At 34.5% G+C, this 27,692-nt stretch overlaps 1 protein-coding gene across 1 annotated transcript in view; it reads left to right on the top strand.

Moving 5' to 3' along the window:
* Nucleotides 1–27,692, top strand: part of Tex11 (testis expressed 11) — a 289,052-nt gene that overhangs the window by 222,384 nt on the left and 38,976 nt on the right. The window contains exons 24-25 of the mRNA XM_021719909.3: nucleotides 545–661; nucleotides 10,019–10,091. Of these exons, the coding sequence (XP_021575584.3) occupies nucleotides 545–661; nucleotides 10,019–10,091 (190 nt within the window). The remainder of the gene's footprint in view (nucleotides 1–544; nucleotides 662–10,018; nucleotides 10,092–27,692) is intronic.

The raw sequence follows: 27,692 nt of genomic DNA, 5'->3' as shown, positions 1-27,692 counted from the left end.
GTAGGACTGGCATGTAAGAATCCAAGTGGGTTAGAGTCTTATTGTTGTACAAAGCTGGGAGGTTTTTTTTTTTTTCCCTAAAACTAGAGGGCAAGATTTAATGATGAGGTTATGTTTAATGCCTGTCAAGATTTGACATTGTGTCTTTTAGCCATGACAATATATGTACTAATTTCAGCTCTATTAAATACAAAGGGGAAATCTATTTGCCAGGAGAAAAAATCACCTAGAAATTACAGTATAAACCAAGAAGTAAATCACTAGATCGAAATACAGGGGCAAATGACAGTACTTGTCACTGGAAAAGATAAGAAAACTGAAGAAATGAAGCTTTTTATCTAGTAAGGTGCAAAAAACAATGGAAAGTAATATAAAATTAAAACTGTAAATCAGTGTTATAGTCTATATAATTTTTATGGTAACATGTGCTTTTTCAGCTGAATTTCTTCATTCAGAGAGGATGTTGCTGATTTTCATTCTGATTGTTTGTGTTCACCTGACAGAATTCTCACTATTCATTGATGTTTTGGTTATTTCTTATCAGCTGTCCCAGTTTTGTCCTTCTGATCAAGTAATTCTGATTGCACAGAAAACATGTTTACTTATGGCAGCTGCAGTTGATCTAGAGCAAGGAAGAAAAGCTGCAACAACTTTTGAACAGGTAATGTGCAACCTTCAAAAAAGACAAAAGTTAAGTGTGCTATTTGGTATGTTTGCCTTCCCTGATACACTTATTTTTTATTCTCTATAGAGAATCATTTCCTCCATTCCAACAGCACTTTGATTTCAAAGTTTATAATAGCTAATTCCTTACTAAGCAAAGATCACATTTGGCTTAACCTCTTCTGTTTAAGAAGGTAGACTATCTCTTCTTTTAAAGTACCCTTCCCATGGGTCACTCTTTCCTAGTCTGATTTTAAATATTCTTTTTTAAAAAAATTTTTAGTTGTTGGTAGACCTTTATTTTATTAATTTATTTGTATGTGGTGTTCAGAATCAAAGCCAGTGCCTTACACATGTTAGGCAAGTGCTCTACCACTGAGCCACAACTCCAGCCCCCTTTATTTTCATTTTCTCCCTATATTTACATATGGCCCATAGAAGTTTTTCTCCCACATCTGTTCCTGTTTGCACATTTTCTTTTGCTTTTCTCCCTTGCCTCTCCCTCCACCCCCACACCCAGTACTGGGAATCGAACACAGGGGTGTTCTATCACTGAGCTACATCTCCAGCCTTTTTTTAATTTTTTGAGACAGTGTCTTACCATGTTGCCCATGTTGGCTTCAAACTTGCTATGCTCCTGCCTCAGTTTCCCAAGTCGCTGGGATTATAAGTATGTACAGCTTTGCCCACCTTCTTTCCATACATTTCTATGGAAGAATTCAGCTCTTTCCACAGCTTTGACAGCCATCTGAAATTATTTATTTAAGCTATTTTTCTTCCCTCAATTGCATTTGTTTTCTTTGTCCTGTGTCCTTTAATATCTCATCATTAACTCAATTTTAACAAGAAGACAGGAATTCTTACCTTTGCCTGAATTCTACTCTAAGCTTTTTAAACTTTACCTCTTTTAGGAACTACCAACATTGCTGTCTCCCTTACACCAGATTATTGGTTGGCCTTCAGCTTTTTTTTTTTTTTCAAGCTGAGAAAATTTTCTCCAAGTCAGACCACCAGCATTTTGTGTACAATTTTTATGATATAGATCCTATCACTGCTTGGTTTCTCTTACCTGGACAAACAAAACTTCCTAATTTCCCATACTTGTCATCTTCTCTTCTCTCCAACTGGTATAAAATCCTTCTTGCTTTTTAACTTCTTCCTCTTCCTAATATCTTCTTCCATGTTATTCATTCCATAGCTTAACTATTGTGAATTGAGCTGCATCATAGATTAGTTTGCTGATTTTAAGTCCTTTGTGTGTATGCTGAGGAGAGGGATAGCTGGGTCAAATGGTGGTTCCATTCCAAGTTTTCTGAGGAATCTCCATACTGCTTTCCATAGTGGTTGCACCAATTTGCAGTCACACCAGCAATGTATGAGTGTACCTTTTTCCCCACATCCTTGCCAACATTTATTGTTACTTGTACTCTAGACTGTTGCCATTCTGACTGGAGTGAAATGGAATCTCAGTGTAGTTTTAATTTGCATTTCTTTAATTGCTAGAGATGTTGAGCATTTTTTCATACATTTGTTGACCAATCATATTTCTTCTTCTGTGAAGTATCTGTTCAGTTCCTTTGCCCATTTTGATTGGGTTATTTGTTTGTTTGGTGTTAAGTTTTTTGAGTTCTTTATATATCCTAGATATTAATGCTCTATCTGAGATACAGGTGGCAGAAATTTTCTCCCATTCTGTGGGCTCTCTCTTCACATTCTTGATTGTTTCCTTTGCTTTGAAGAAGATTTTTTGTTTGTTTGTTTTAGTTTGACACCATCCCATTTATTGGTTTTTGATTTTACTTGTACTTTAGGAGTCTTGTTAAAGAATTTGATTCTTAAGCCGACATGATGGAGAGTGGGTCTACTTTTTCTTCTGGTAGGCACAGGGTCTTTGGTCTAATGCCTAGGTCCTTGATCCAATTTGAGTTGAGTTTTGTGCAGGGTGAGAGATAAGGGTTTAATATCATTATGCTACATACAGATTTTCAGTTTTTCCAGCACCATTTGTTAAAGAAGCTACCTTTTCTCCAATATATATATTTTTTTGCACCTTTATCTAGAAGCTACCTTTTCTCCAATATATATATTTTTTTGCACCTTTATCTAGTATGAGATAACTGTATGAATGTGGGTTTTTCTCTGTGTTCTCTATTCTGTATCATTGATTTACATGTCTGTTTTGGTGCCAATACCATGCTGTTATATAGCTCTGCAGTATAACTTAGGGTCTGGTATTGTGATGCCTCCTGCTTCATTTTTCTCACTGAGGAACCAATTTGGAGGCCTCATTCTTAAGAACTACTGGGGTCCCTTTTAAGAAACCTTTACATTTTAAAAGATGAGAAAAGAATTTACCTTCCTCAGAACAAAATAAGAAAAACAAAACCCAATTCTGCTTCTTACCAGGTAAAAAAGTATTTTAATTCTGCTGGTGGTGATGCACACTTGTAATCCTAGTGGCTCAGGAGGCTAGGCAGGAGGATCACAAGTTCAAAGCCAGCCTCTGCAACTTAACAAGGCCCTAAGAAACTTAGTGAGACCCTGTCACAAAACAAAAACTAAAAAAGGCTGGGTATGTGGCTCAGTAGTTAAGCACCCCTAGGTTCAATCCCTAGTACCAAAAAAAAAAGTAATTTTATTCTCAATAGGCCCTTTTGCTTTACTAAAAAACAGTAATAACATGTTCTCCTTATATGGTTTTAACTTTTGAAAAGTTATTTTCTGTTGGTAGTCCTGAGTTTGTTAAACAACAGTGTATCTTAGCAAATAGATATCAACTTGGTGTGAAGGAAATTTCACAAACTCTTAAGTACAGTCCTTAATTATTTTGTTTGTTTCTAACAACTGTTATTTATTTTTTATTTTTTCTCACACACTTCTGTGTTTCCCAGGAACTCTGTAACCTAGTAATTCTTCTATAGTCTGTGCTTTTGAAAGCATTTCTATTCAGATAATTCAAGATATACTTCTGCCTTTCATCATCTAAGTGTGGTTCCTATGAATTAGACTGTGGTGCTTTCTCTCTATAAAGAATATTTGTTGAATTCTGTTATATACAACTGCACCCTGTTCTTCCTTTTCTTTTCTCCCCCCCCCTCTCTAAATTACCCAGGTTGACCTTGAGCTTGTGATTCTCCTCCCTCAGCCTGTAGACTAGTTTGGACTACAGGCATGTGCCACCATGCTGTTGGCTGTACCTTTTTCTTTATACCCCCATAAATCAGGGTATTTATAAATAAGATGATGGTGAAGGAATACACAAAGATTGCATAGTCCTATCTACATTGTCTCTACCCTCCTAAGTAAAGGGAAAGTGAGAAATGCTTAAAACATTAGAGTAATTGCAATTTGAAAAGGAATTACATATTTTTCCTAGAATAGGGCTGGGTAAGCTATTGCCAACTGTCCAAATCAGTCCCATGGCCTTTTTTTGTACAGCCTGAGAGCTAAAAATGGTTTTTACATTTATAAAAAGGTTATAAACCAAAATAAAGCAAAACATGTGAAAGTGAGTATATGTAGCTGGCAAAGCCTAAAATATTTACTGTCTGATGTTTTACAGAAGAAGTGTCCTGACCCTTGTCCTAGATTATTTTTTAACAGACTTATTGAGGTACAATTCATGTTCCTTATAATTCACTCATTTTTAAAAATTTTTATTTTTGATAGTGCTAAGGATCAAACCAGGGCTTCACACTTTCTAGGCAAGCATGCTTAGCTATACCCCAACCCAAATTTACCCATTTAAATGTACACTTTAATGGTTTTTAGAATATTTATATGTGTGAAACTGTCAACATGACCTAATTTTAGAACATTTTCATCACCCTAAAAAGAAACTCCGTACCCATTAACAGTTACACCTCATCCCTGCTACCAGCCCTAGGCAACCACTAATCTAATTTTTGTCTCTATAGTTTTGCTTATTCTTGGTATGCCATCCTACAATATGTAGTCTTTTTTGATTGGCTCTTTTTATAAAGTTTGAAATATTTTCAAGTTTCTCCATGATGTAACATGTATCAATAAATATTTCATAGATTTTTATGATGGAATAACATTTTATTGTATATACAGTGTGTATATTTCATTTTATTGTGATATATGGATAGATAGATAGATAGATAGATAGATAGATAGATAGATAGATAGATAGATATCACATTTTGTTTATCCATTCCCATTGATGGGCACTTGGGTTGTTTTCACTTATTAAAAATAATGCTTTTGATAAGTATATACATTTTTGTGAACATGTTTTTCTTTCAAGTATGTACATAAGAGTTGGATTGGTGGAATGTTTTACGGATGTCTGTCAGGTCTAGTAGGTTTACAGTGTTGTTTAAGTCTTCTATATCTTTGATGATTTTCTTCCAGGTTGTTCTATTCATTATTTATAGCAGGATGTTGAACTTTCCAACTCTTTTTTTTTAAGGGGGAGTACTAGGGACTGAACTCTGGGACACTCAACCACTGAGCCACATCCCCAGCCCTATTTTGTATTTTATTTAGAGACAGGGTCTCACTGAGTTGCTTAGTGCCTCACAGTTGCTGAGGCTGGCTTTGACCTTGTGATCCTCCTGCCTCAGGCTCCCTAGCTTCTGGGATTACAGGCATTCACCACTGTGCCCAGCAAGTTTCCAACTCTTATTGTTGAATTGTCTATTTCTTTAATTCTGTCAATTTTTGCTTTGTATATTTTGGGGCCCCATTATTTGTTGCATATGTGTCTATAATTTCTATATCTTACTGATGTAATCACCATTTTATCAATATAAAATTTCTCTCTTTATCCCTAGTATTTTTTTTTTGGAACTCTAGTAATGTTATTTTAACATTTCTACTGTTGCTATTTTCACAGTATGGGTCTTCCCCATCATTTTACTATATTATTTTATTAGTACTGGGGATCTAAACCAGAGGTGCTTTAGCACTAAGCTGCATTCTTGGCCTGCTTTATTTATTATTTTGAGGCAGGGTCACACTAAGTTGCTGAGGCTGGTCTTGAACTTGCAGCCCTCCTCAGCCTACTAAGCCCTCTCAGCCTACTAGCCCTCTTAGCCTACTAGCCCTCTCAGCCTACTAAGTCGCTGGGATTACAGTCAAGTACCACCATGCTTGGCTACATTCAATATTTTATCTTTAATATAATGCTTGTCTCTTATAGACATAGTTAGACCATGTTTTTTCTTAACATACAGTGTGACAATTTGTGCCTTTTACTACATCACTTAATCCAATCACACTTAATGTTATTATTTTTATGGTCAAACTTAATTCTGCCATTTCACATGTATTTCATGTATTTTTTTTTCTTGTTTTCCTCCTTTTGCATTAAGTGAATGTTTTCTAGTGGAATATTTTAGTTCCTTTAACAATTTTTACTTAATAGTTTTTATTTATTTTCTTAGTGGTTGCTCTAGAGCATGCAATATAGATCTTAATTATTCTGCCTCTACAGGAGATTATGAATTCAATTCTAGTGAGATATAGAAATGTTATTCCTATTAGTTCTATTCCCTTATCACCTTTTTGTTCATCATATTATACACATTACATCTATATATGCCCCAAACATAACAATACATCTTATAATATTACTTTATACAATTTTATATATTTGTAAGAAACTAAGAAGAAAGGCAAGCAAGTATATACTACAGTTTGGTATATTAACCATCTTATTTGCTATATGTGCTTCTCTTCACTTCTTCCTGTGGATTTTAGTTACCATATGGTAACATTTTCTTAACCCAAACAACTTTGTTCCCACCTGTGTCTTGTGTTGTTATTGTGAAATATATTACATTTCTATTTTTAGAGGCCTAGTAACACAAAAATAAATTTGTGTGTGTGTTTGTTTGTGTATTATATAATCCCTTTTGGTTTTTTGGTGCTAGATATGGAGCCCAAGGCCTCGTTCATGCTAACCATATGCTCTACCACTGAGATAACACACAAGCCCCATAATTGCTTTTTAAGACAGTTCAGAGAACAAAGAAGAAATATACTATATTTTGTATTTACAAAATTATTTTACTGATACTCTCCTTTTTAATCTGAATTCACATTACTTCCTGGTGTTACTTGCTTTCAGATTGAAAACTTTTTTCAGTAATACATTCTCTGAACTCTTGTTTATCTGGGAATGTATTTCATCTTTAGTTCTAAATAATAGTTTTGGTGAACATTGCATTATTTATGGGTTGTTATTTTTATTCATCACTTTCAGTTTATTTATTTATTTGCCATGCTGAGCATTGAACCCAGGTCCTCATGCATACTAGGCAAACTCTCAACCACTGAGCTACATCCCTAGTTCTCATAACTTTGAATATGTTTTCACACTGCCTTCTGACCTCCATTGTTTTAATGAGTCAATTCTTAATGTATGTATGCATGTATGTAATGAGTCATTTTTCTCTTTTCTTTTACTCTTTTGAATGGAATATATCTGGGTTGAATTTCTTTATGTTTATCCTGTCTAGAGTTTGTTGGACTTCTTAGATGTGTAGAGAATGTTTTTCATCAAGATTGGGGAGATTTCAGCCATTTTTATTTATTTATTTATTTATTGCTCCTTTTTTCTTATATATTTTGATAATTCCATTAGGTATATGTTGGTGTGTTTCATGGTTTCCTACATTTTACTAAGGCTTTACTTTTCTTCATTCTTTTTCATTGTTTCTCATACTTCATAATCTTTATTGATCTAGCTTCATCTTTGTTGATTGCTTCTTCTGCCAACTCAAACCTAATGTTGTTCTCCTCTAGTGAATTTTTGTTTTGGATTTTGTATCTTTCTCTCCTCCTCCTCCTCCTCCTCCTCCTCCTCCTCCTCCTCCTCCTCCTCCTCCTCCTCCTCTTCTTCCAATGCTAAGCAAGCACTCTCCCACTGAGCTATATCCCCAGCCTAGTTATTATATTGTTAACTCTAGTATATCCATTAGATTCTTTGATTCCTGTCTCATTATCAAGATACTGTATTTGATTAATATTGTTATCAAACCTTCCTCCTCTTAGAATGTTATCCTTTTGTTATTTGAACATATTTAAAACAGATGCCTCGAAATATGTGCCTGCTAAGTTTAATACCTGAGCCTTTTCAAAGTTTCTGTTACTGGCTTTTTTCTTTTACATGGGTCTAAGTTTCCTGTTTCTTTGTATATCTTATAATTTTTGTTAAAAATCAGACATTTTAGTTAATTTATTATAGCATCTTTGGATACTGATCTACCATGTGGGGATTAGTGTTGTTAATGTTTGTTTCTGTTTAGTTAATTGAGAATATAGGGAAAATAGTTCAATGAGGGCCTATTTTCCCTATATTTCATAGTTTCTGATGCAACTCTTCAAAGGGCAGTCTTTGTCTTAGCAATTACCCTGACCTATCCTTCTGAAAAGAATAGTGATTTTAGTAGAGTTCTTTAATATTATCTCTTTTCCTTATCTCCCTCTTAAAGCTTCTCTTTTCTTGGTATCACATGCACTTATTGGCCTTTAAAGGTGATTGGGCATTTTATGTGTGTGTGTGTGTGTGTTGAAAGTGCTTTTTTGATATAAATTAAAATGGTGCCCCTTTGAAGGGAAAGGAATCGTCCTAGCTGTCTCTTTGCCTGCTTCCCTCTATAAACTTGAAGTTAGTCTACTGTTTTATATTGATTTCATTGAGCTACAAGACTCATTTTACTTGCTCATTGTCATACAGGAGCTGTAACTCAGGAAACAGGTTCGGGGTTCAGCAGGTGGAAGAAGATGTAAGACATGGTGGAAATATTGGTCATCCTTTATTTGGAGGTGGACATAGCCATTAGCCAGCCCCTAGTTTCAGCTTCAGCCCTCCAGCCAGTTCGATTTTAGACCCCATTTTATATTCAGTTCAAACAAAGGAGGCACACTGCCAGCACGTTACATAAGGGAGGAGGGGTGCACAAGCTCCCAAGTTAATTGTTATGACCTTGAGTCTGTACTCTGAATCACAGTGTTTCTGGCCTTGACTAACCGTAACAGCCAGTTTCCAGCCCTGGCAACACACTAAAAACATAACATAGCCTGCCAGAAGTCTCCACGAGGGAGCCTAACTACAGCCATTTTGGGCCTGCTCCAGCAGCTCACTACCAAAATTTCCATGGTTTTTAAAAGTGCCCTTAGCCTTGAACTTCCCCAGGTTCTATTCTAATCCAAGATTTTCCCCTTAGGGAGAACTACAGAGCTTACCCTTCTAATGACCTACCACATTTACTGAGAAGAAACTGAATTACTATTTGGGAGGTGGGGGCAGGGTCAGTGGCCCACTTCTATCAGAGTGACAATCCAGCTTTGAATGGGCAAGAGTTATAATCCCTGGTATTTTTGCCTTGCCTCTCCCAACATGGAAACTATACTATAAGCAAACAGAGATGAGAACAATTGAGACCAGGAAGAGAGCCCTAGGCTTCTCAGCTGTGTTTTTTATGATATAGCTTCCATGGTACAGACCTGGCCAGCAGTCTGGCCCTCACAGGAATCCCTAGCCTTGAAATATGATCACATCTACCCAAAGCAGTGCTTACATCACATTGAACTGGGAGTTGGTGAATGCATCTTGGTTCAAATGTCACAGGCCCTCATTCCTCTTACTTAGGCTTAGCAGATCTCTTGGGGTAAAAGTTTCTCCACTTTCTGTATGCCCTCAGGCAGGCAATTTCTTGAGACTTTACATGATTGTGTTTTACTTATTTTGTTTTGTTTTTGTAGTTCTGAAGATGGAACCCAGGGCCTACATATGCCATACATGACTGTGTTTTATAATTTTTGTCTGTTTTTTATTTTTATTTTTGTTTTGCTTGGAAAAGGATCTATGGAATGCCTCATACAACCATTCTGAAAGTGCTTTTTTCTTCTATTCTAAATTATTAAAGAAATTGACAGTGCTCAGTTTTTCTATTTAATCCTTATTTTTCTGGGACAATAGGTTGAAGTGCATTTGGAGTTTATATTCCTACAGCAATTCCAAAATGTTCACTTTAAACTAACATTTTAGCTGAGTGTGGTGGCACAAGTCTGAAATCCTAGCAATTATGGAGGCTGAGACAGGAGGATCGCAAATTTGAGGTTAGCCTCAGCAATTTAACGAGGTCGTAAGCAACTTAGTGAGATCCTGTCTCAAAATAAAAAAAAAATAAAATGGACTGGGGATGTTGCTCAGTGATTAATCACCACTGGGTTCAATCCCTAGTAGTTGAAAAATAAATACAAAGTAAAAATAAATAAATTAACATTTTATTTTTAATTGCTTTTAATTAAAATGATATGAGATTATGCTAATTTGCTTAAAGTTCTTTTTGTTGAGACTAATTATCTTGTTGCCAAATAGACCAAGTTACTAAATCGTGCACTTGAGCAAACCCAGAAATGCAAAGACATCTGGAATCTTCTGAAACAAACAGGTACAGTGGGAACTAGAAGTTTGGTAACATAGCTATGAAAGAAGTTTACAATCTGAATAATCACCTCATTTGTCATGAGAATTTTCTGCAATATTCAATAATAGCTAAATTATTTTTAAGAACCAATTTTTCCATACTGTATGTTGGTATTTTTATTCTATAACACTAATTAGAGTAAGAATATTATGCACTTTGACTTCTGGTAAAAGTACAATATTAAATATAAAAGTAAGATTATTATTGTACAACATGCTATTGCTCTTAGGTCACTAGATACCAAAAGTTACCACTGACTAATAGATGTAGATGACAGAGTCTTTCAAACCACAATCAAAATAATAGCCACTGCTGGTAGTTTATTATGAATTATCAAAATTGTAGTAAAACTTTTGAAGTCATGTAATAACTTGCTACAGTTTCCTCATTAAAGATGGTATTGTTTTTTAGGTATAGATAGACAATGTTATAGTGTGCCCATGTGTTCATGTTTTAGAATTCTTTTAAGTCAATGGGTATTCAATTGAGTTATATGCCTTTTCAGAATCTATGAAGATAATCATGGTTTTTCTCTTTAAGCTGTGAATACATTGAATTATAATAATAGATTTCCTAAAATTAAGTCATCATTGCATTCCTGGAATAAACTCTATTTGGACATGGCATGTTATTATTTTAATATATTCATGAATTCTTTTTCTTAATATTTAGAAATTATTTGTTGTTTTCTCTTTGTGCATATGTGATTCCTCTGACAGATTTTCAAATCAAATTATATAAATTATAAGGAAGAATATAAACACAGGGATTTAATTTGCCTCTCTCAATCTATGACAGCTATTTAAATGATAAAAATGACAAGTAAGAATAGAAGATACCTAAATAATATACTTTCTATAGCAGATTTCAGGAAAATAGACTCTATAGCTTTAAAGTATGCTCTATATTCTCAGAACAAAAAATGCATCTTCATTTCTACTCTGAAATGTTTACAGCATTAATGATAAGGAAACCCTGAATAGATTCTGAGACATACAAATAAAACAGAGAACATGATCTGATTACAGTGCAAAAACTAGAAGTTAGTAATGGAATCAGAAAATAAGCCTGGTTCCAGGTGCATTAGTTCACACCTGTAATCCCAGCTACTTGGGAGTCTGAGACAGGAGGATCTCGAGTTCAAAGCAAGTCTGGCAACTCAGGGAGACCCTGTCTCAAAATAAAATAAAATTTTTATAGAAGGCTGGCATGTTGCTCAGCAATAGAGTACTTGCCTAGCATACAGGAGGCTTTGGGTTCAGTCCCCAGTACAGCAAAAGAAAGAAAGAACCCTACTACCTGGATATATTTTTTTAAAAAAATCAGAAGTACAGAATATCCAGTGTTATAGTTTAGATCCAGAATATCTACAAAGGTTTATGTATTGAAAGTTTGTTCCCCAACTGGTGGTACTTTTAGAAAGTGGTGAAGCTCTAGGATACTCTGTATTTGCATAATCATGTATTTCTCAGAATGTGTTCCTAACATCAAGCAATCCATGACTGCACATGTGTGTATGTGCATGTTTGTATTTATACATATACAAGTCATTAGGTAATTTCAGATTAAATCCATAATGAAATACTAGCACATACCTATCCAAATGATCAAATCTAAAACACTGACAACAGCAAATCCTGGTGAGGATACAGAGCAACAGGGACTCTCATTCATTACTAATGGAAATGAAAAAAAGGTATAGCCACTTTGGAAGATAGTATGATAATTTCTTACAATATTAGACATAATGTTATCAATATTATTCAGCAATCACGCTCCTTTATATTTACTCAAAGGAATCGAAAATTTATGGTCACACGAAAATCTGCACATAGCTGTTTATAGCAGCTTTATTCACAATTGCCCCATTTTGGAAGCAACTAACATGTCCTTCAACATATGTGAACAGATAATAAAATGTGGTATATTTGTACAATGGAATATTCAGTATTGAAAAATATGAGCTGTCAAGTCACAGATAGACATGGCAGAATCTTAAATATATATTACTAAGTGAAAGTAGCCAGTCTGAAAAGTTGACATACTATATGATTGCAACTATATGATATTTTGCAAAAGGCAAAATCATAAAGACAGTAACCTATCAGTGATTGTCTAGGGTTTTAGGGGACAGCATGAATAGGTGGATCACAGAAAATTCTTAGGGCAGGAAAACTATTCTGTATGATATTACAATGATGAATATATGTCTTTATACATTGGTCAAAACCCACAAAATGCATAATACAGAGAGTGAATCCTAAACCAAACTATGGACTTTGGTTGAATGTGATGTGTCAGTGCTGGTCCATCAGTTAAAACTAATGTATGGAATAGATGCAGAATGTTGAGGGTGGGGAAGACTGAATGTATGGGAGGTTGGGGGCCAGTATGTGAGAAATACTTTCCTCTCAGTTTTGCTTTGAACCTAAAACTGCTTTAAAAATAAAATGATAGCCAGGCATGGTGGTGCACACCTGTAATCCCAGTGGCTCAGGAGGCCAGCCTCAGCAATGGCAAGGTGCTAAGCAACTCAGTGAGACCCTGTCTCTAAATAAAATACAAAATAGGGCTGGGATGTGGCTCAGTCATTGAGTGCCCCTGAGTTCAATCTCTGGTACCCACCCCCTCCCAAAATAAAAAAAATAATAATAAAATGTTAAAAAAAACAGCCTATAATCTCAGCTACTTGAGTGGCTAAGGCAGGGAAATCATGAGTTCCAGGCCAGCCTGGGCAACATTGTGAAACACTGTCTCAAAAAAGAAAGAAAGAAAAGAAATATAGTGGTAGCAGAACAAAAGGAAATGCAATATTCTTGAGTCAGTTTTTTTGGGGAACATGGTATACTTTTTCAATATGCAAATTAAAGTATGCCTCCATTTCTAGAAATTTTTCTAGAATCATGTTTTTAATATTTGTTTTTTGTGTGTTTTAATTGTAAATGGACACAATGCTTTTATTTTATTTATTTTTATATGGTGCTGAGAATTAAACCCAGTGCCTCAGATGTGCTAGGCAAGTGCTCTACCACTGAACCACAACCCCAGCCCCTTAAACATTTGTTTTTATTCCATTATTTTTATTTCTTCTTTGGGAACTCTGCATGTTTTGAATCTCCTCTACTGTCTCTTACATCTTTTGTTTTATCTTCTATATCTCTATGTTTTAAAATTTTTTATATCTGTAGATAGATGGCATACCTTTATTTTATTTATTTACCTTTATTTTATTTGTTTATTTTTATGTGGTGCCAGGAATCAAACCCAGTGCCTCACACATGCTAAGCAAGTGCTCTACCACTGAGCCACAACCCCAGCCCCAATTTGTTTTATTTTTATGTGGTGCTGAAGATCTAATCCAGTGCCTCATACATGCTAGGCAAGTGCTCTGCCACTGAGCTCCAGCTCCAGCCCCGATATATCTCTATATATTTTTGAAGTTTAAATTTCCATTTTTGTTTTTGGACACATCAATGACTTAATTAACTCATTAATTAGTAAGGGAACCAGTAAGATGTTACAAACTGGTTCAAAAAAAATAAAGAAAGAAAGAAAGAAAGAAACACATATACATTCAAGCAAGAATACTGAAATAAATTTACAAAACTGGTAAGTATCCACAGAGAATGATTAGTTTAATCTCCATGGAACAAAAGTCACTTACATTTCCTTACACAAGAATAATTTGCATTATTAACAGTTTTCTACAAATTATTGAATTGAAAAATGACTCACACAATTTAGGTAGAGATAACCTTGAAGGGTACACTTGAAAGGACATACACTAATTTCTTTTTCCTGATTCAAAGCCTTTTGCAATATTTTTTTGCATAGTATTCCATCTACCTCCCTCCTCTGTGATCATAATAATCTCATAGAATATTATTCTTAATCACAAAACAAGCTAATTTCGTTAGTTTGCCCTGATTATTTACATAGGTATAGCATGAGTGTTAATAAACCAAACAGGCCTCCTTGGATTTACTTTGCATATCTAAAGCTATAAAATACTGAACAACTACTAAGGCTACAGATTCAAATTCTGTCTAGATGCTTCTATAGGGAATCTGAGATTGGCTATCTGAAACCCTCTTCGATGCCACTTCAAAGTTAGGTAACAAAGTTCAAGAAATCTGTCCACATACAACAGTTACTAATATGGCATTATGTAAAAATGTGGATGTGTAACTGATGTGATTCTGCAATCTTTGTAATGTTTTGAACAACCAATAAAAAAAAAGAAATCTGTCCACCAGATTTCACTTGTCATGCTTTATAAATTTATGGAAATTCATCTCTTTTCAAGGTTCCCTAAATTTACTAAGGTTCTTGGCCTGCCAGAAAGTAAATTTCCTACCACTTTTAAGACTGGGACCCTGTAAGACAGGCCAGTTCCCTGATGTAAATTTGAAGTACAGTCAACCTTATCTCTTTAAAGTAGCATATCATACCTGATTAGATGAGTATCATATAATATTGATACTCTAGGTAAGACCTTAATATGTCCAATTATATCATGATGAAAAGGAGGAACAGATTCTTATAGAACCAATGCAAATAAGTATATTTCAATGAAAAGTAGGGAGATTTAGTAAAAGTTTGATCATATCATTTTAAAATAATTTAGTTTCAGCATCTACTGAATTGTTTTGACTTACAAATGGCTTGTGAAGAAAGTTTTCTCATATAAGACTGGAAATGGAACATTAAAACAACATTGGCCATATTCTAAATAAATAACCAGAGTAAAATTTCTCTTTCATCAATTTATTCAGTCCTGTGTTCTGCTGAATCTTGAGTTAGCAGTCTGCTTTTGTGAAGTTTTATGCTTGTGAACTCAAAAGCAATTCCTGGAAAGCCTAATTAGCCCACGGATATGGCCTGAAAATTGTCTGTGCACTATCAACTCAAGCTTGTAACTAAGAGTCTATTCTGACATGTCAATAATTTGAAGCACATAGTACTGTCCTTTTCTGTGAAGCACCAATACTGACCTATTCTGTTAAGACATAATCTCTGGCCTATAGATTTTGCAGAGTTCTCAGAAAAATACCAATATTTTAATAAGCAACCTGTACATTATAGAGATTTAATGGCTATGGTTTAATTTAATATAGAAATATCAGAATTTTAGGAAGGTAGAATGCTTTATTAGAGTATAATACATAACTATTGCATAAGAGTTTTATTGTGGTAAAATATACATAACATAAAAATTGCCATTTTAGACATTTTTGCAGTATAATATTTAGTGGCATTAATTACTTGCACAATTTTGTACAGCCATATACCACTGTGTATTACCAAAAATTCCTATCACCCCAAACAGAAACTATAGCCATTAAACAATAACTCCCTATTCCCCTAGCCTATAGCCCCTGGGAACCTCTTTCTGCTTTGTGTCCTTATGAATTTGCCTATTCAAGATATTCCCTTTAAGTAGCATCATACAGTATTTGTCCTTTTGTCCCTGGGTTATTTCACTTAGCATAATGTTTTCAGAGTTCATTTATGTTGTGGATATATTAGTACTTCATTCTTTTGGGTGCCAAATAACATTCCATTTTATGTATATATCATACTTTGTTTATACATTTGTCAGTTGATGGACACATGGGTTGTTTCTACTTTGTGGGGATTATAAATAATGATGCTATGATTATCGGTAAGTTTTTACCTGAGTCCCTACTTAAAGTTATTTGGGGGTATATACTTAGGAGTGGAATTATTTGGTCAGATGATAATTCTATGTTTAACTTTTTGAAGAACCACCAAACTGTTTTCCACAGCACCTGCACCATTTTACATTCTTATCAGCCTTGTACAGTTGTTTGAATCTTTCCACTTCCTCACTACCACTTGGTATATTTTATCCATCTTAGGTGGTGTGACGTGGTATATCATAGTTTGGGTTTGTATTTCCCTAATGACTAATGATGTTGAGCATCTTTTCCTGTTCTTACTGGTCATTCATATATCATTTTTTTGGGGGGGGAAGGACTTATCTATTCAAGTACTTTACTCATTTTCTAAAATTGCATTGTTTGTCCTTTTATTGTTGAGTTACAGGTATGTATATAAATAAATGTCAGATATATGATTTGCAAATCTTTCTCCTGTTCTGTATATTGACTTTTCACTTTCATGATAATGTCTTTTATGCACAGACATTTTTCATTTTGGTGAAGTCCAAATTATCTACCTTTTCCTTTTTTGAACAATATTTCTCATTATACTTTTAAAATATTTTTATTTTATTTATTTATTTTTGTATGTGGTGCTGAGGATTGAACCCAGTGCGTCACACATGCAAGGCAAGTGCTCAACCTCTGAGCTACAACCCCAGCCCCTGAGCTACAACCTCAGCCCCTGAAACATTGCTGAATTCATAGCTTTTTTGTGGTTTCTGTAGGATTTTTCATATGTAGGATCAAGTCGTCTGTGAACAGTGATAGTTTTACTTCTTCCTTTCCAATGTGGATATATTTTTTATTTTCTTTGTTTCTTTTATGGCTCATGCTTCTGGAGTCAAGAATCCATAGCTAAATTTAAGGTCATGAAGATTTACCCCTATTAATTTCTCTAAGAGTTTTATGTGGTCTTAGCTCTTACATTTAGGTCATTGATCCATTTGGAGTTTGTTTTTGTATTCAATGGCATGTTAGGTATCCAAATTCACCTGTTTGCTTGTGAAAATCCAGTTGCCCAAGCATTACTTGTTGAAGAGATCATTCTTTCCGTCATTTAATGGTCTTGAAATCCTGGTTGTAATCAGTTGGTCATAGATGGGTAGGTTTATTTCTGGACTCTCGATTCTTTTCCATTGTCCTATATCTCTATCTGTATGACAATACCATGCTGGTTTGATTACCGTAGCTTTGTAGTAAGTTTGGAAATAAAGAAATCCTCCAACTTTGTTTTCTTTTATAAGATCGTTTTTGGCCTTTGGGGGCCTCATACAATTCCATATGAATTTAATAATTGGCTTTTCCATTTCTGAAAAAAAAATTGTTGGAATTTTGATAGGGATCACTTAAGTAGTACTGATATCTCAATGATAGAGTCTTTTAATCTGTGAATGTAGGATTTTAAAAATTTGTTATATGCCAACATCTTTAATATCTTTCATTGGTGCTTTATGGTTATAAGTGTATAGGTCTTTTACCTCCTTTGCTAAATTCATTCCTAGATGTTTTATTTTGGGATACTATTGTAAATGGAACTTTTTTATTTACTCTTTGGATTATGCTTTGCTGGTATATAGAAACAACTGATTTTTGTTTGTTAATCTTGTACCTGAAACACTGCTGAATTCATAGCTTTTTTGTGGTTTCTGTAGGATTTTTCATATGTAGGATCAAGTCATCTGTGAACAGTGATAGTTTTACTTCTTCCTTTCCAATGTGGATATATTTTTTATTTCCTTTGTTACCTAATTTCTCTGGCTATCTTTTCAGTAATATATTGAATAGCAGTGGTCTTGTTCCTAGTCTTGGGAAGCTTTTAGTTTTTTACTATTAAGTATAATGTTAACTATGGGTTTTGTTTAAATGTGCTGCATCTGATTGAAGATGTTTCTTTTTATTTCAATTTCCTTGGTATTTTATCATGCAAAGATCTTGTATCAAATGACTTTTCTGCATCAATTAAAATGATTGAGTTTTTTTCCTTTGTTCTATAGTGTAATGTGTTCTATTGATTTATTTGCTTATATTGAACTAGCCTTGTATTATTTGGATAGATGACACTTTGTCACAGTATATAATTCTTGAATACAATATATGATTCACTTTGCTAGTATTTTGTTTTGGACTTTTGAATATATATTCATAAATTATTTTGATTTGTAATTTTCTTTTCTTATGATAGCTTCATCTGGTTTTGGTACCAGGGTAATGTTGGCTTCATATAATAAGTTAGGGAATACTCCCTATTCTTCAGTTTTTGGAAGAATTTGAGAAGGATTGGTGTTTATTCTTTAAATGCTTGAGAGAATTAAATGTTTGATAGAATTCAACATTGAACTATCTGGTCCTAGATTTGTTTTTAGGAGATTTTTAGATAACTTATTCAATCTCTTTACTCATTTAAAACTTCATTGAAATTTTGTATTTCTTCCTAGTTCAGTTTAGCAATTTTTTTTGCTTCTAGGATTTTGCCATTTGATCTAGGTTATCTAATTTGTTGGCATATAATAGATTATAGTAATCTCTTATCCTTTTATTTACATCAAAATAAATGAGTGGTGAGTCTTCTAATAAAGCCTTTTATTCTTTGTCATTCTAACTAAGGGTTTGTCTTTTTTTCATATGTTCAAGGAACAAACTCTTGGTTTCATAGATTTTTTTCTATTGTTTTTCTATTCTCTTATTCTTATTAAGATAATAGTTTATTATTTATTTATTCACTTTCTTCTAGGTTTGGGTTTAGTTTGTACTTCTTTTTCTAGTTACTTAATGTTTAAGATTATATTATTGACTTGAGATAGTTCTTTTTTTTTGTAGTCATTTACAACTATAAATTTTCCCCTGAGCATCACCTTCACTGTTTCTCAAGTTTTTATATGTTGTTTTCATTTTCATTCATTTCTAGGTATTTTCTACTTTCCTTCATGATTTTGTAGTGTGTGGATCTAGAACCCTGTATCCATAGGGGCAGCCTGGAGCCTGGATCTCTAGGCGATAGCCTAATGACTGGGACTGTAGGGCTGTTCTACTGGTTGGCAGACCTGAAGCCTGGGGCAGTGGGGACCAGACTGTCACTGGGGGTAATACAGGGCCCAGGGCCACAGGGGTCAGCCTGGTCCTGGGAATGGAAAAACTGAATCTGTAAGATTGGCCTAAAGCCTGAGTCTGTGAGGACTATGTGGTATTGATATGTTAGCCAAGTGTGGCAGGTGTGCATGTGTAATTCAGGAGGCTGAGGCAGGAGGATCACAAGTTTAAGGCCAGCCTTATCATCTAAGTGAGACCTTGTCTCAAAAATAAATAAAAAGGGCTGAGCATGTAGTTCAGAGATAGAGTGCCCCTGGGTTCAATCTCCAGTACTGAAAAAATACAAATAAATAAATAAAAGCTGGGCATGGTGGCATATACCTGTAATCCCAGCAAATTGGAGACAGGAAGATTGCAAGTTCAAGGCCAACTGTAGCAAAAAAGAAAAAGAGTTGAGGATTTAACTCAATGGTAGAGCTCCCCTGGGTTCAATACATGGTACCAAGAAAATAAAACTTTTAAAAAGTAGAATAAAAGAATGTGTTGTTTAAATTATGCAAATTTGCAAATTTTCCAGTTTTCATTCTGTAAGTGATTGTTTTTAGCTTCATTCTATTGTTGCCAGAGAGTATATTGTGTATAATTTCAATCTTTTATAATTTGCTTTATCTTCTTGTGTGTTGTCTGTGTTTTTGGATCTGGGGTTATAACCCAAATTAAGACTTATAGTCCATCCTGAAGAATGTTCCATAAGAACTTAAGAAGAAAGTGTATTTTGTTGTACTTGCATGGAATGTTCTGTACATGTCTGTTAAGTCTAGTTGGTTTATAGTGTTGTTCACATCCTCTCCTTAATTGTTCTTATAGCTAGACATTTGATATTATTGAAAGTAGTTCATAAGAGTTGTGATTAATATTTCTTTTGAGTGTAAAAAATACTATGGGACAAACCCTACTGTGTCCCCTCTCTCCCTGCAGGAGCTCTGTGTCTTTTCTTCTCACTTGAATAAATCCTACTCTTTCATGCTAAAAAAATACTATATACAAGGAGGACAGTAAAAACTTGCTAGGAACTACCCATAAAATATACAACTCCTGGAAATTTTATATGAATAATATTTTATATTTATAAAAACTTAATATAGAAAAGGCTAGACATATCTTCCAATTTTATAATTTCTAGTACAACTCTTACAGTAGTATCCTATCGAAGTAAATTATTTCTAACATTTCTGTTTTTATGTGGATAAAGAAAATTAGCCTTTACAATTTTTCAGGGGTCCTTTCAGAAATCCCCAAATCCCAAAGACCATTTTAGATTTAAAAGATATCCTGAAAGTTTATTTTTATCTCTTCTATATTTGGGATGCAGTTTTTGGAAGCCAAAATAAAGAAAGTTGTTAAAGGTGAATTGAGAAATAATACCTGGTTATCTTTCTAAACAAAGCAACAAACATTTAAAAATAAGTGTATTCGGTAACACATTTCTAAAGAACTTCATTTTTCAATACGTGAGGAATCTTTGTTTTTGTTCTTTGTTTGCTGTTAAATAACCACTAAAAAAAAGAAATAAAATGACAATGTAAAGGCCAGAAAATTATCCTGGTAAGAGGAATCTGCTATACAGGCAGACAACACAGAAGATAAGGAATACCTTTTGTATTAAAAGGATTGATCAGTATACTAAGAAAACAAACTCATTAAAATTGAGATAACTGTGCTACAATTTTAACACATAACATTGCTTTATTTCAGATTCAGGTTTAAGGGAGGGCAAATAAAATTTACTTTTCAAGTTCGTCCTTCATCATACCCTTTTATATTCAGGGGAGTCTCTCAGTTTAAAACTATTTTTTAAATAATACTAAGATATGTAGTTTTCCAAAGGCTACATGATGTGTAATATTATAATAGATTGAATGTAGAAGCAGATGGGAGGATCTAGCTATTTCTATTAAGTTCCTCATTAAAAGAGCTTTACAAAAATGTGAAATACTTTTCACAATTTTTCATATATATACTTTTTTAATTAATTATTTTTTTGTGCTGGGGATAGAATTCAGGGATTTATGCATGCCAAGTAGGCTCTCTATATACTCCCAGCTTTATAATTATTTTTATTAAAATTGACATTAACATTAACATGATTCATCTGAAATCAGTTCAGTCAGTAAATATATTAACATATTTGGTTTCAATTTCTAATATCATGAAGATTGATAGTTATCACATACATATGAAAAGCCTCTTTGGAAGTCCTCAGTAATTTTTTCTGAATGCAAATGTGTTCTGAGAATAGAAAATTTGAGAACCACTGCCTTTGAATCAACCTTTTCCTTTAAAAACATATGCACATACCCATTTGTCACTATTGCTCATAATTTAATTTCAATAATTTGTTTTAGTTGTAACTTTTAATCAAACTTTGTTGGGGTATGGGGATTGAACCCAGGGGTGCTTAACCACCCAGCCACACCCCAGCCCTTTTAAAAATGTTTTTAAAAAGTATTTTCAGTTGTAGGTGGACACAGTACCTTTATTTTATTTATTTATATGTGGTGTTGAAGATTGATCCCAGTGCCTCACACATGCCAGGTAAGCACTCTACCACTGAGCTACAATCCTAGCCCCCTTTTTAAATTTTTTTTATTTTGCTACAGGGTCTTGCTAAGTTGCTTAGGATCTCACTAAGTTGCTGAGACTGGCTTTGAGCTTGCGATCCTCCTCCTCAGACTCCCAAATCACTAAGATAACCAAAATATTTTCTATTATAAAGAGAAAAAATTTAGGGTTACAATTGAGATCTGTCTCTCACCCATATAACGGCATTATAGTAGAATAGCAGAATTCATGAACACATTTAACACAACATTCTATGTCTATAATCATCCCTTTTAAAGAGAAAAATGAACATACTCGTTAATGTGACACAAACATGTTACCTCTCCATAGCATATAAAATTAAGAAACACCAGGCATGATATAGCACACAATTGTAATCCAGTTGCTCACAAGCTGAGGTAGTAGGATCACAAGTTCAAGGCCTGCCTAAGCAATTTAGTCTCAAATTTTATAAAGGGTGGGGCTACAGCTCTGAGGTAGAGCATTTGTCCAGCGTGTGTAAGGCTTTGGATTCAATTCCTGGTACCACAAAAGTAAATAAATAAATAAGTAAGAAGCAGCAGTATATAAATTTAAACCTGAATGAGAGTCATTGTGTAAGTATTCTATTTTACTTTAAAAAATGTAGATATCTAATGATTATTCATTAGTTAACTCAATATCTATCCAGTGTTTTAAATTACTAAATATTTTGGAAATTATCTGAAATCTAACAGCACAAAATATAGATACTGCCAAATAAATGTTTCTCAGAAAAATTATTTTAGTGAGACACAAATTTAGATTTTTATATTCTTAAATATTATGAGTAATATTTTTTTAATGAGTGAACCTATTTACATTTAGGAAAAACAAAACTGAGTAAAGTAAAATATGTACTTGTTTTATACTTTGCACAAGTAAATCATCAAAGATACAGCCCTTTTTTTTTTTTTTTTGATACCGGGGACTGAACTCAGGGGCATTTGACCACTGAGCCACATCCCTAGCTCTATTTTGTATTTTATTAGAGACAGAGTCTCACTGAATTGCCTAGTGCCTCGCCATTGCTGAGGCTGGCTTTGAACTCGTGATCCCGTTGCCTCTGCCTCCCAAGCTGCTGGGATTATAGGTGTGCGCCACCATGCCTGGCTGAGACAGCCCTTTTTTTGTTTAAAAATTTATTATTATACTAATTTCATTTACCAAATATTTACCTTAAAATGTTTCTGAGGGAGAAGAATTTTTGTGAAAATATTTTAATTTAGCACATTTTAGTATTACAAGTTCAAGTTCTTTTGTCTTAGAATTTTAAGAATGTATGTATATAAGTCCTTACATCTATAAACCAGTTAGATCCTTTAATTTAGGAGATTTTATAATTTATCAATAGTCTCCAGAGATAATAAAACATTTCACACACAATACAATATCAATTAAAGGCATAAAAATAGGAAAAGAAGAAATTAAATTATCACTATTTGCGGATGACATGATAATATACTTAACAGACCCAAAAGGGTCTACAAAGAAGCTGCTAGAGTTAATAAATGAATTCAGCAAAGTGGCAGGATATAAAAATCAACATGCATAAATCAAAGGCATTCCTGTATATCAGCAACAAAACCTCTGAAATGGAAATAAGGAAAACCACTCCATTCACAATATCCTCAAAGAAAATAAGATACTTGGGAATCAACCTAACAAAAGAGGTGAAAGATTTATACAATGAAAACTACAGAACCCTAAAGAGAGAGATAGAAGAAGATCTGAGAAGATGGAAAAATGTACCCTGTTCATGGATAGGCAGAACTAACATCATCAAAATGGCGATATTACCCAAAGTTCTCTACAGGTTTAATGCAATGCCAATCAAAATCCCAACGGCATTTCTTGTAGAAATAGATAAAGCAATCATGAAATTCATATGGAAAAACAAAAGACCCAGAATAGCAAAAGCAATTCTAAGCAGGAAGTGTGAATCTGGAGGTATAGCGATACCAGAGTTCAAACTGTACTACAAAGCAATAGTAACAAAAACAGCATGGTACTGGTACGAAAACAGGCAGGTGGACCAATGGTACAGAATAGAGGACACAGAGACTAATCCACAAAGTTACAACTATCTTATATTTGATAAAGGGGCTAAAAACATGCAATGGAGGAAGGATAGCATCTTCAACAAATGATGCTGGGAAAATTGGAAATCCATATGCAACAAAATGAAATTGAATCCCTTTCTCTCGCCAGCCATAAAAGTTAACTCAACATGGATCAAGGAGCTAGATATCAAATCAGAGACACTGCGTCTGATAGAAGAAAAAGTTGGCTAAGATCTACATATTGTGGGGTCAGGCTCCAAATTCCTTAATAGGACGCCCATAGCCCAAGAGTTAACAACAAGAATAAACAAATGGGACTTACTTAAACTAAAAAGTTTTTTCTCAGCAAGAGAAACAATAAAAGAGGTAAATAGAGAGCCTACATCCTGGGAACAAATTTTTACCCCTCACACCTCAGATAGAGCCCTAATATCCAGAATGTACAAAGAACTCAAAAAATTAAACAATAAGATAACAAATAATCCAATCAACAAATGGGCCAAGGACCTGAACAGACACTTCTCAGAGGAGGACATACAATCAATCAACAAGCACATGAAAAAATGCTCACCATCTCTAGCAATCAGAGAAATGCAAATCAAAACCACCCTAAGACACCATCTCACTCCAGTAAGATTGGCAGCCATTATGAAGTCAAACAACAATAAGTGTTGGCGAGGATCTGGGGAAAAGGGTACACTTGTACACTGCTGGTGGGACTGCAAAATGGTGAAGCCAATTTGGAAAGCAGTATGGAGATTCCTGGGAAAGCTGGGAATGGATCCACCATTTGACCGAGCTATCGCCCTTCTCGGACTATTCCCTGAGGACCTTAAAAGAGTGCACTATAGGGATACAGCCACATCAATGATTATAGCGGCACAATTCACAATAGCTAGACTGTGGAACCAACCTAGATGCCCTTCAATAGATGAATGGATAAAAAAATGTGGCATCTATACACAATGGAGTATTATGCAGCACTAAGAACTGACAAAATCATAGAATTTGGAGGGAAATGGATGGCATTAGAGCAGATTATGCTAAGTGAAGCTAGCCAAGCCCTAAAAAACAAATGCCAAATGTCTTCTTTGATATAAAGAGAGCAATTAAGAACAGAACAGGAAGGAAGAGCATGAGGAAAAGACTAACAGTAAACAAAGACGAATGGGGGGAGAGAAAGGGAGAGAGAAGGGAAAGCATATGGAAATGGTAGGAGACCTTCAATGATACACAAAATTATAAGAGGTTATGAGGGGCAAGGGGGAGGGGAAAAGGGAGAACAACAGCAGAGGAGGTAGAGAGGGAAGATGGGAGGGGAGGGGAGGGGAGGGGGGATAGTAGGGGATAGGAAAGGTAGCAGAATACAACAGTCACTAATATGCCATTATGTAAAAATGTGAGTACGTAACAGATGTGATTCTGCAATCTGTATTTGGAGTAGAAATGGGAGTTCAAAACCCAATTGAGTCAAATGTATGAAAGATGATATATCATAAGCTCTGTAATGTTTTGAACAATCAATAAAAAAAATACAATATCAAGGCCTTTCTCAATACAGAGATCTTATGAATTCAGCTCTGCAATTATAAGAGTAAAAATAGAAACTCACCAGTGTAGATATCAATGTTGTTATCCTTCCATGTGGACATGAAATTATTGATTAATTTGAGTTCAAATTGGATAACTAGAATAACAAAAGTGACAAATTAAATTTTCTGTTTTTTCTCACTGATCAGAGACTAGATAACTCATTAATTCAGTTAGAGAGATCACCAAATAAAACCACATTGCTGCTACCAAAGGTGAATAATTTATTGTCTGCAGTGTAATAAATTAGAACCTAAAACAAAAGGTGAACTTAATAGAAAAGAAAAATGGAAAACAGATTTAGGAGGATTTTTTTTTTTTTTTTGGTGCTGGGGATCAAATTCAGGGTGTTGTGTATGCAAGCCAAGCACTCTACCAACTGAGCTATATCCCCAGCCTAGAAAGCAGATTTAGCAAAGTTGTTTTGTTTTGTTGCAGTACTAGGGATTGAACCCAGGGGCACTCTACCACAGAGCTAAATTCTAGTCCTTTTAATTAATTAATTTATTCATTTATTTATTTATTTATTTTTATTTTGAGACTGGGTGTTGCTAAGTTGCCTTAGTTGGCCTTGAACTTGCCATCTTCCTTCTTCAATCTCTCGAATCACTGGCATTACAGGCATGTACCATCTCACCCAGAAGATTCAGCAAAGTTCTGTTGCCACTTGGGATTCAATTTGGAAGCCAAGAAAAGATGAGTTTAAGCAGTACCTGAGTTGTATTTCTGCAACAACACAATTACCTGGTCATGTTATGTGTATCCATTGGGCATCTCAGTTAATAATTTTAAAATACAATGATGACTCTCCTATGAATATAAAATGAACAAGTATCAAAGATTTTAACTCATTAATTAATGAGGAAACCAGGAAGATTTGATAAGCATTTTCAATTTTCATCTCATTTTCATTTTGCTTGCTTATTTTTTTTTAAATATTTTTAGTTGTAGATGGACACAATACCTTTATTTTGTTTATTTAGTTTTTTATGTGGTGCTGGGGATCAAACCAGTGCCTCACATGAGCTAGGCAAACATTCTACCACTGAGCCACAACCCCAGCCCTTGCTTGCTTATTTATTCTTGTTTTCTATATCTGTTTGTTTATAGTGTCTGTTCTCCCTTTTGCTACTTCTAAATTAACCTTTGTTTTTTGTTGATTTTATTTTTTCTTTCCATTTCCTTTTTCTGAAGTAACTCATATTTTATTTCCTTTTATCAGTTACAAGCTCTTCCCTGTGTTCTTGCATCACATCCGTGCTTCATATTCTTATTTTAGAGAGGTGATTAATTAATATTATAAAGTTCCTGCTTACTGCTAAGTGAAATGAGCCAATCACCAAGAAACAAAGGCCAGTATTCTCTCTGATATGTGGATGCAGACTCACAGTGGGTGGGAGAGGGAGGAGTATTGATTCACTATATTGAACCCTGGAAATGGGGGTAAGAAAAGAGGATTGGGAATAGGAAAGACACCAGAATGAATTGGACATAACTTTCCTATGTTCATATATGAATACACCAGTGAAACTCCACATCACATACAACCACAAGAATGGGAAGTTATACTACATGTATGTATAATATGTCAAAATATACTCTACTGTCATGTATAACTTAAAAAAAAGAAATTTTTAAAAATTCATGCTGACATGTTAGGTCAAAATTTTCATATGCTTTATGGCAACATTTCTCATAATAATTCTCCACCTACCATTTTTTCTATGCTTTTTATCCCATTTTCATGTAGTGTCTTTTGTATACATACTGTGCTGAAGGTCTTTTTGTTTTGGTTTAGTTGATTAAAATCTTTAATTACAGTAAGTTTTCTTTAGACCAACTATTTGCAAGAGATTCGTGTGGAGATGAGGATGGGGACATGATAGTAAGGATTATTCTAATGAAGTCTGAGATGGAAATGAACAACAAGATCTTGGAAACTGGGGAAAGGGCATCCTAAGTTGCAAAGAACATGGTTACATTGTGCCCATTCTCTTGGACTTTGTAGTAAGCAAAATTTCGGAGTGACAAATTAAGATATCTAGTATAAGCAGCAAAGCATTCAGGCTGCTGCTGCCTTGCTACTTTTAACCACTGTGTTGAGATGCAGGGGAAAAGAAATGACGTAAAGGCAGAATTTAAATTAAAACTGGAAATATTTGAAAAACTTACAGCCTGGCCAAAGAGTGAAAAAGTATGTTCAGGAGAGAATACTTAGGGTGTAATCAAGCAGCCATTTGCTAAAAAGATTCTTACTGATAGAAGGGAGCAAGGTGTCATTCATCAAAATAATGGGAGAAATACCTTGAAGTCATTTTGAGAGGACTTGGAGGCTTCCCCTCTCATCATTGAATGTGAAGAACTATGGAGTTAGAACTGCTTCTGGCAGTGGTTCAGAGCTCTAGGAGGACAGAGTGGTTTGAGGAGGTAGCCCCAGAGTACCCTGCACAGGCTTACTGCCTAGAACTACCTCAGGTCTCTGCTTGCTTCCCACATTCCAGCACAGCATTCCTTACTCCTTAGCTGCTCCCATCACTGCTCAAGCCAGTTGCACTGCT

This window comes from Ictidomys tridecemlineatus, chromosome X, assembly GCF_052094955.1.
Source record: "Ictidomys tridecemlineatus isolate mIctTri1 chromosome X, mIctTri1.hap1, whole genome shotgun sequence".
Classification (NCBI taxonomy): Eukaryota; Metazoa; Chordata; class Mammalia; order Rodentia; family Sciuridae; genus Ictidomys; species Ictidomys tridecemlineatus.
This window is presented reverse-complemented; position numbering and strand designations above follow the sequence as displayed.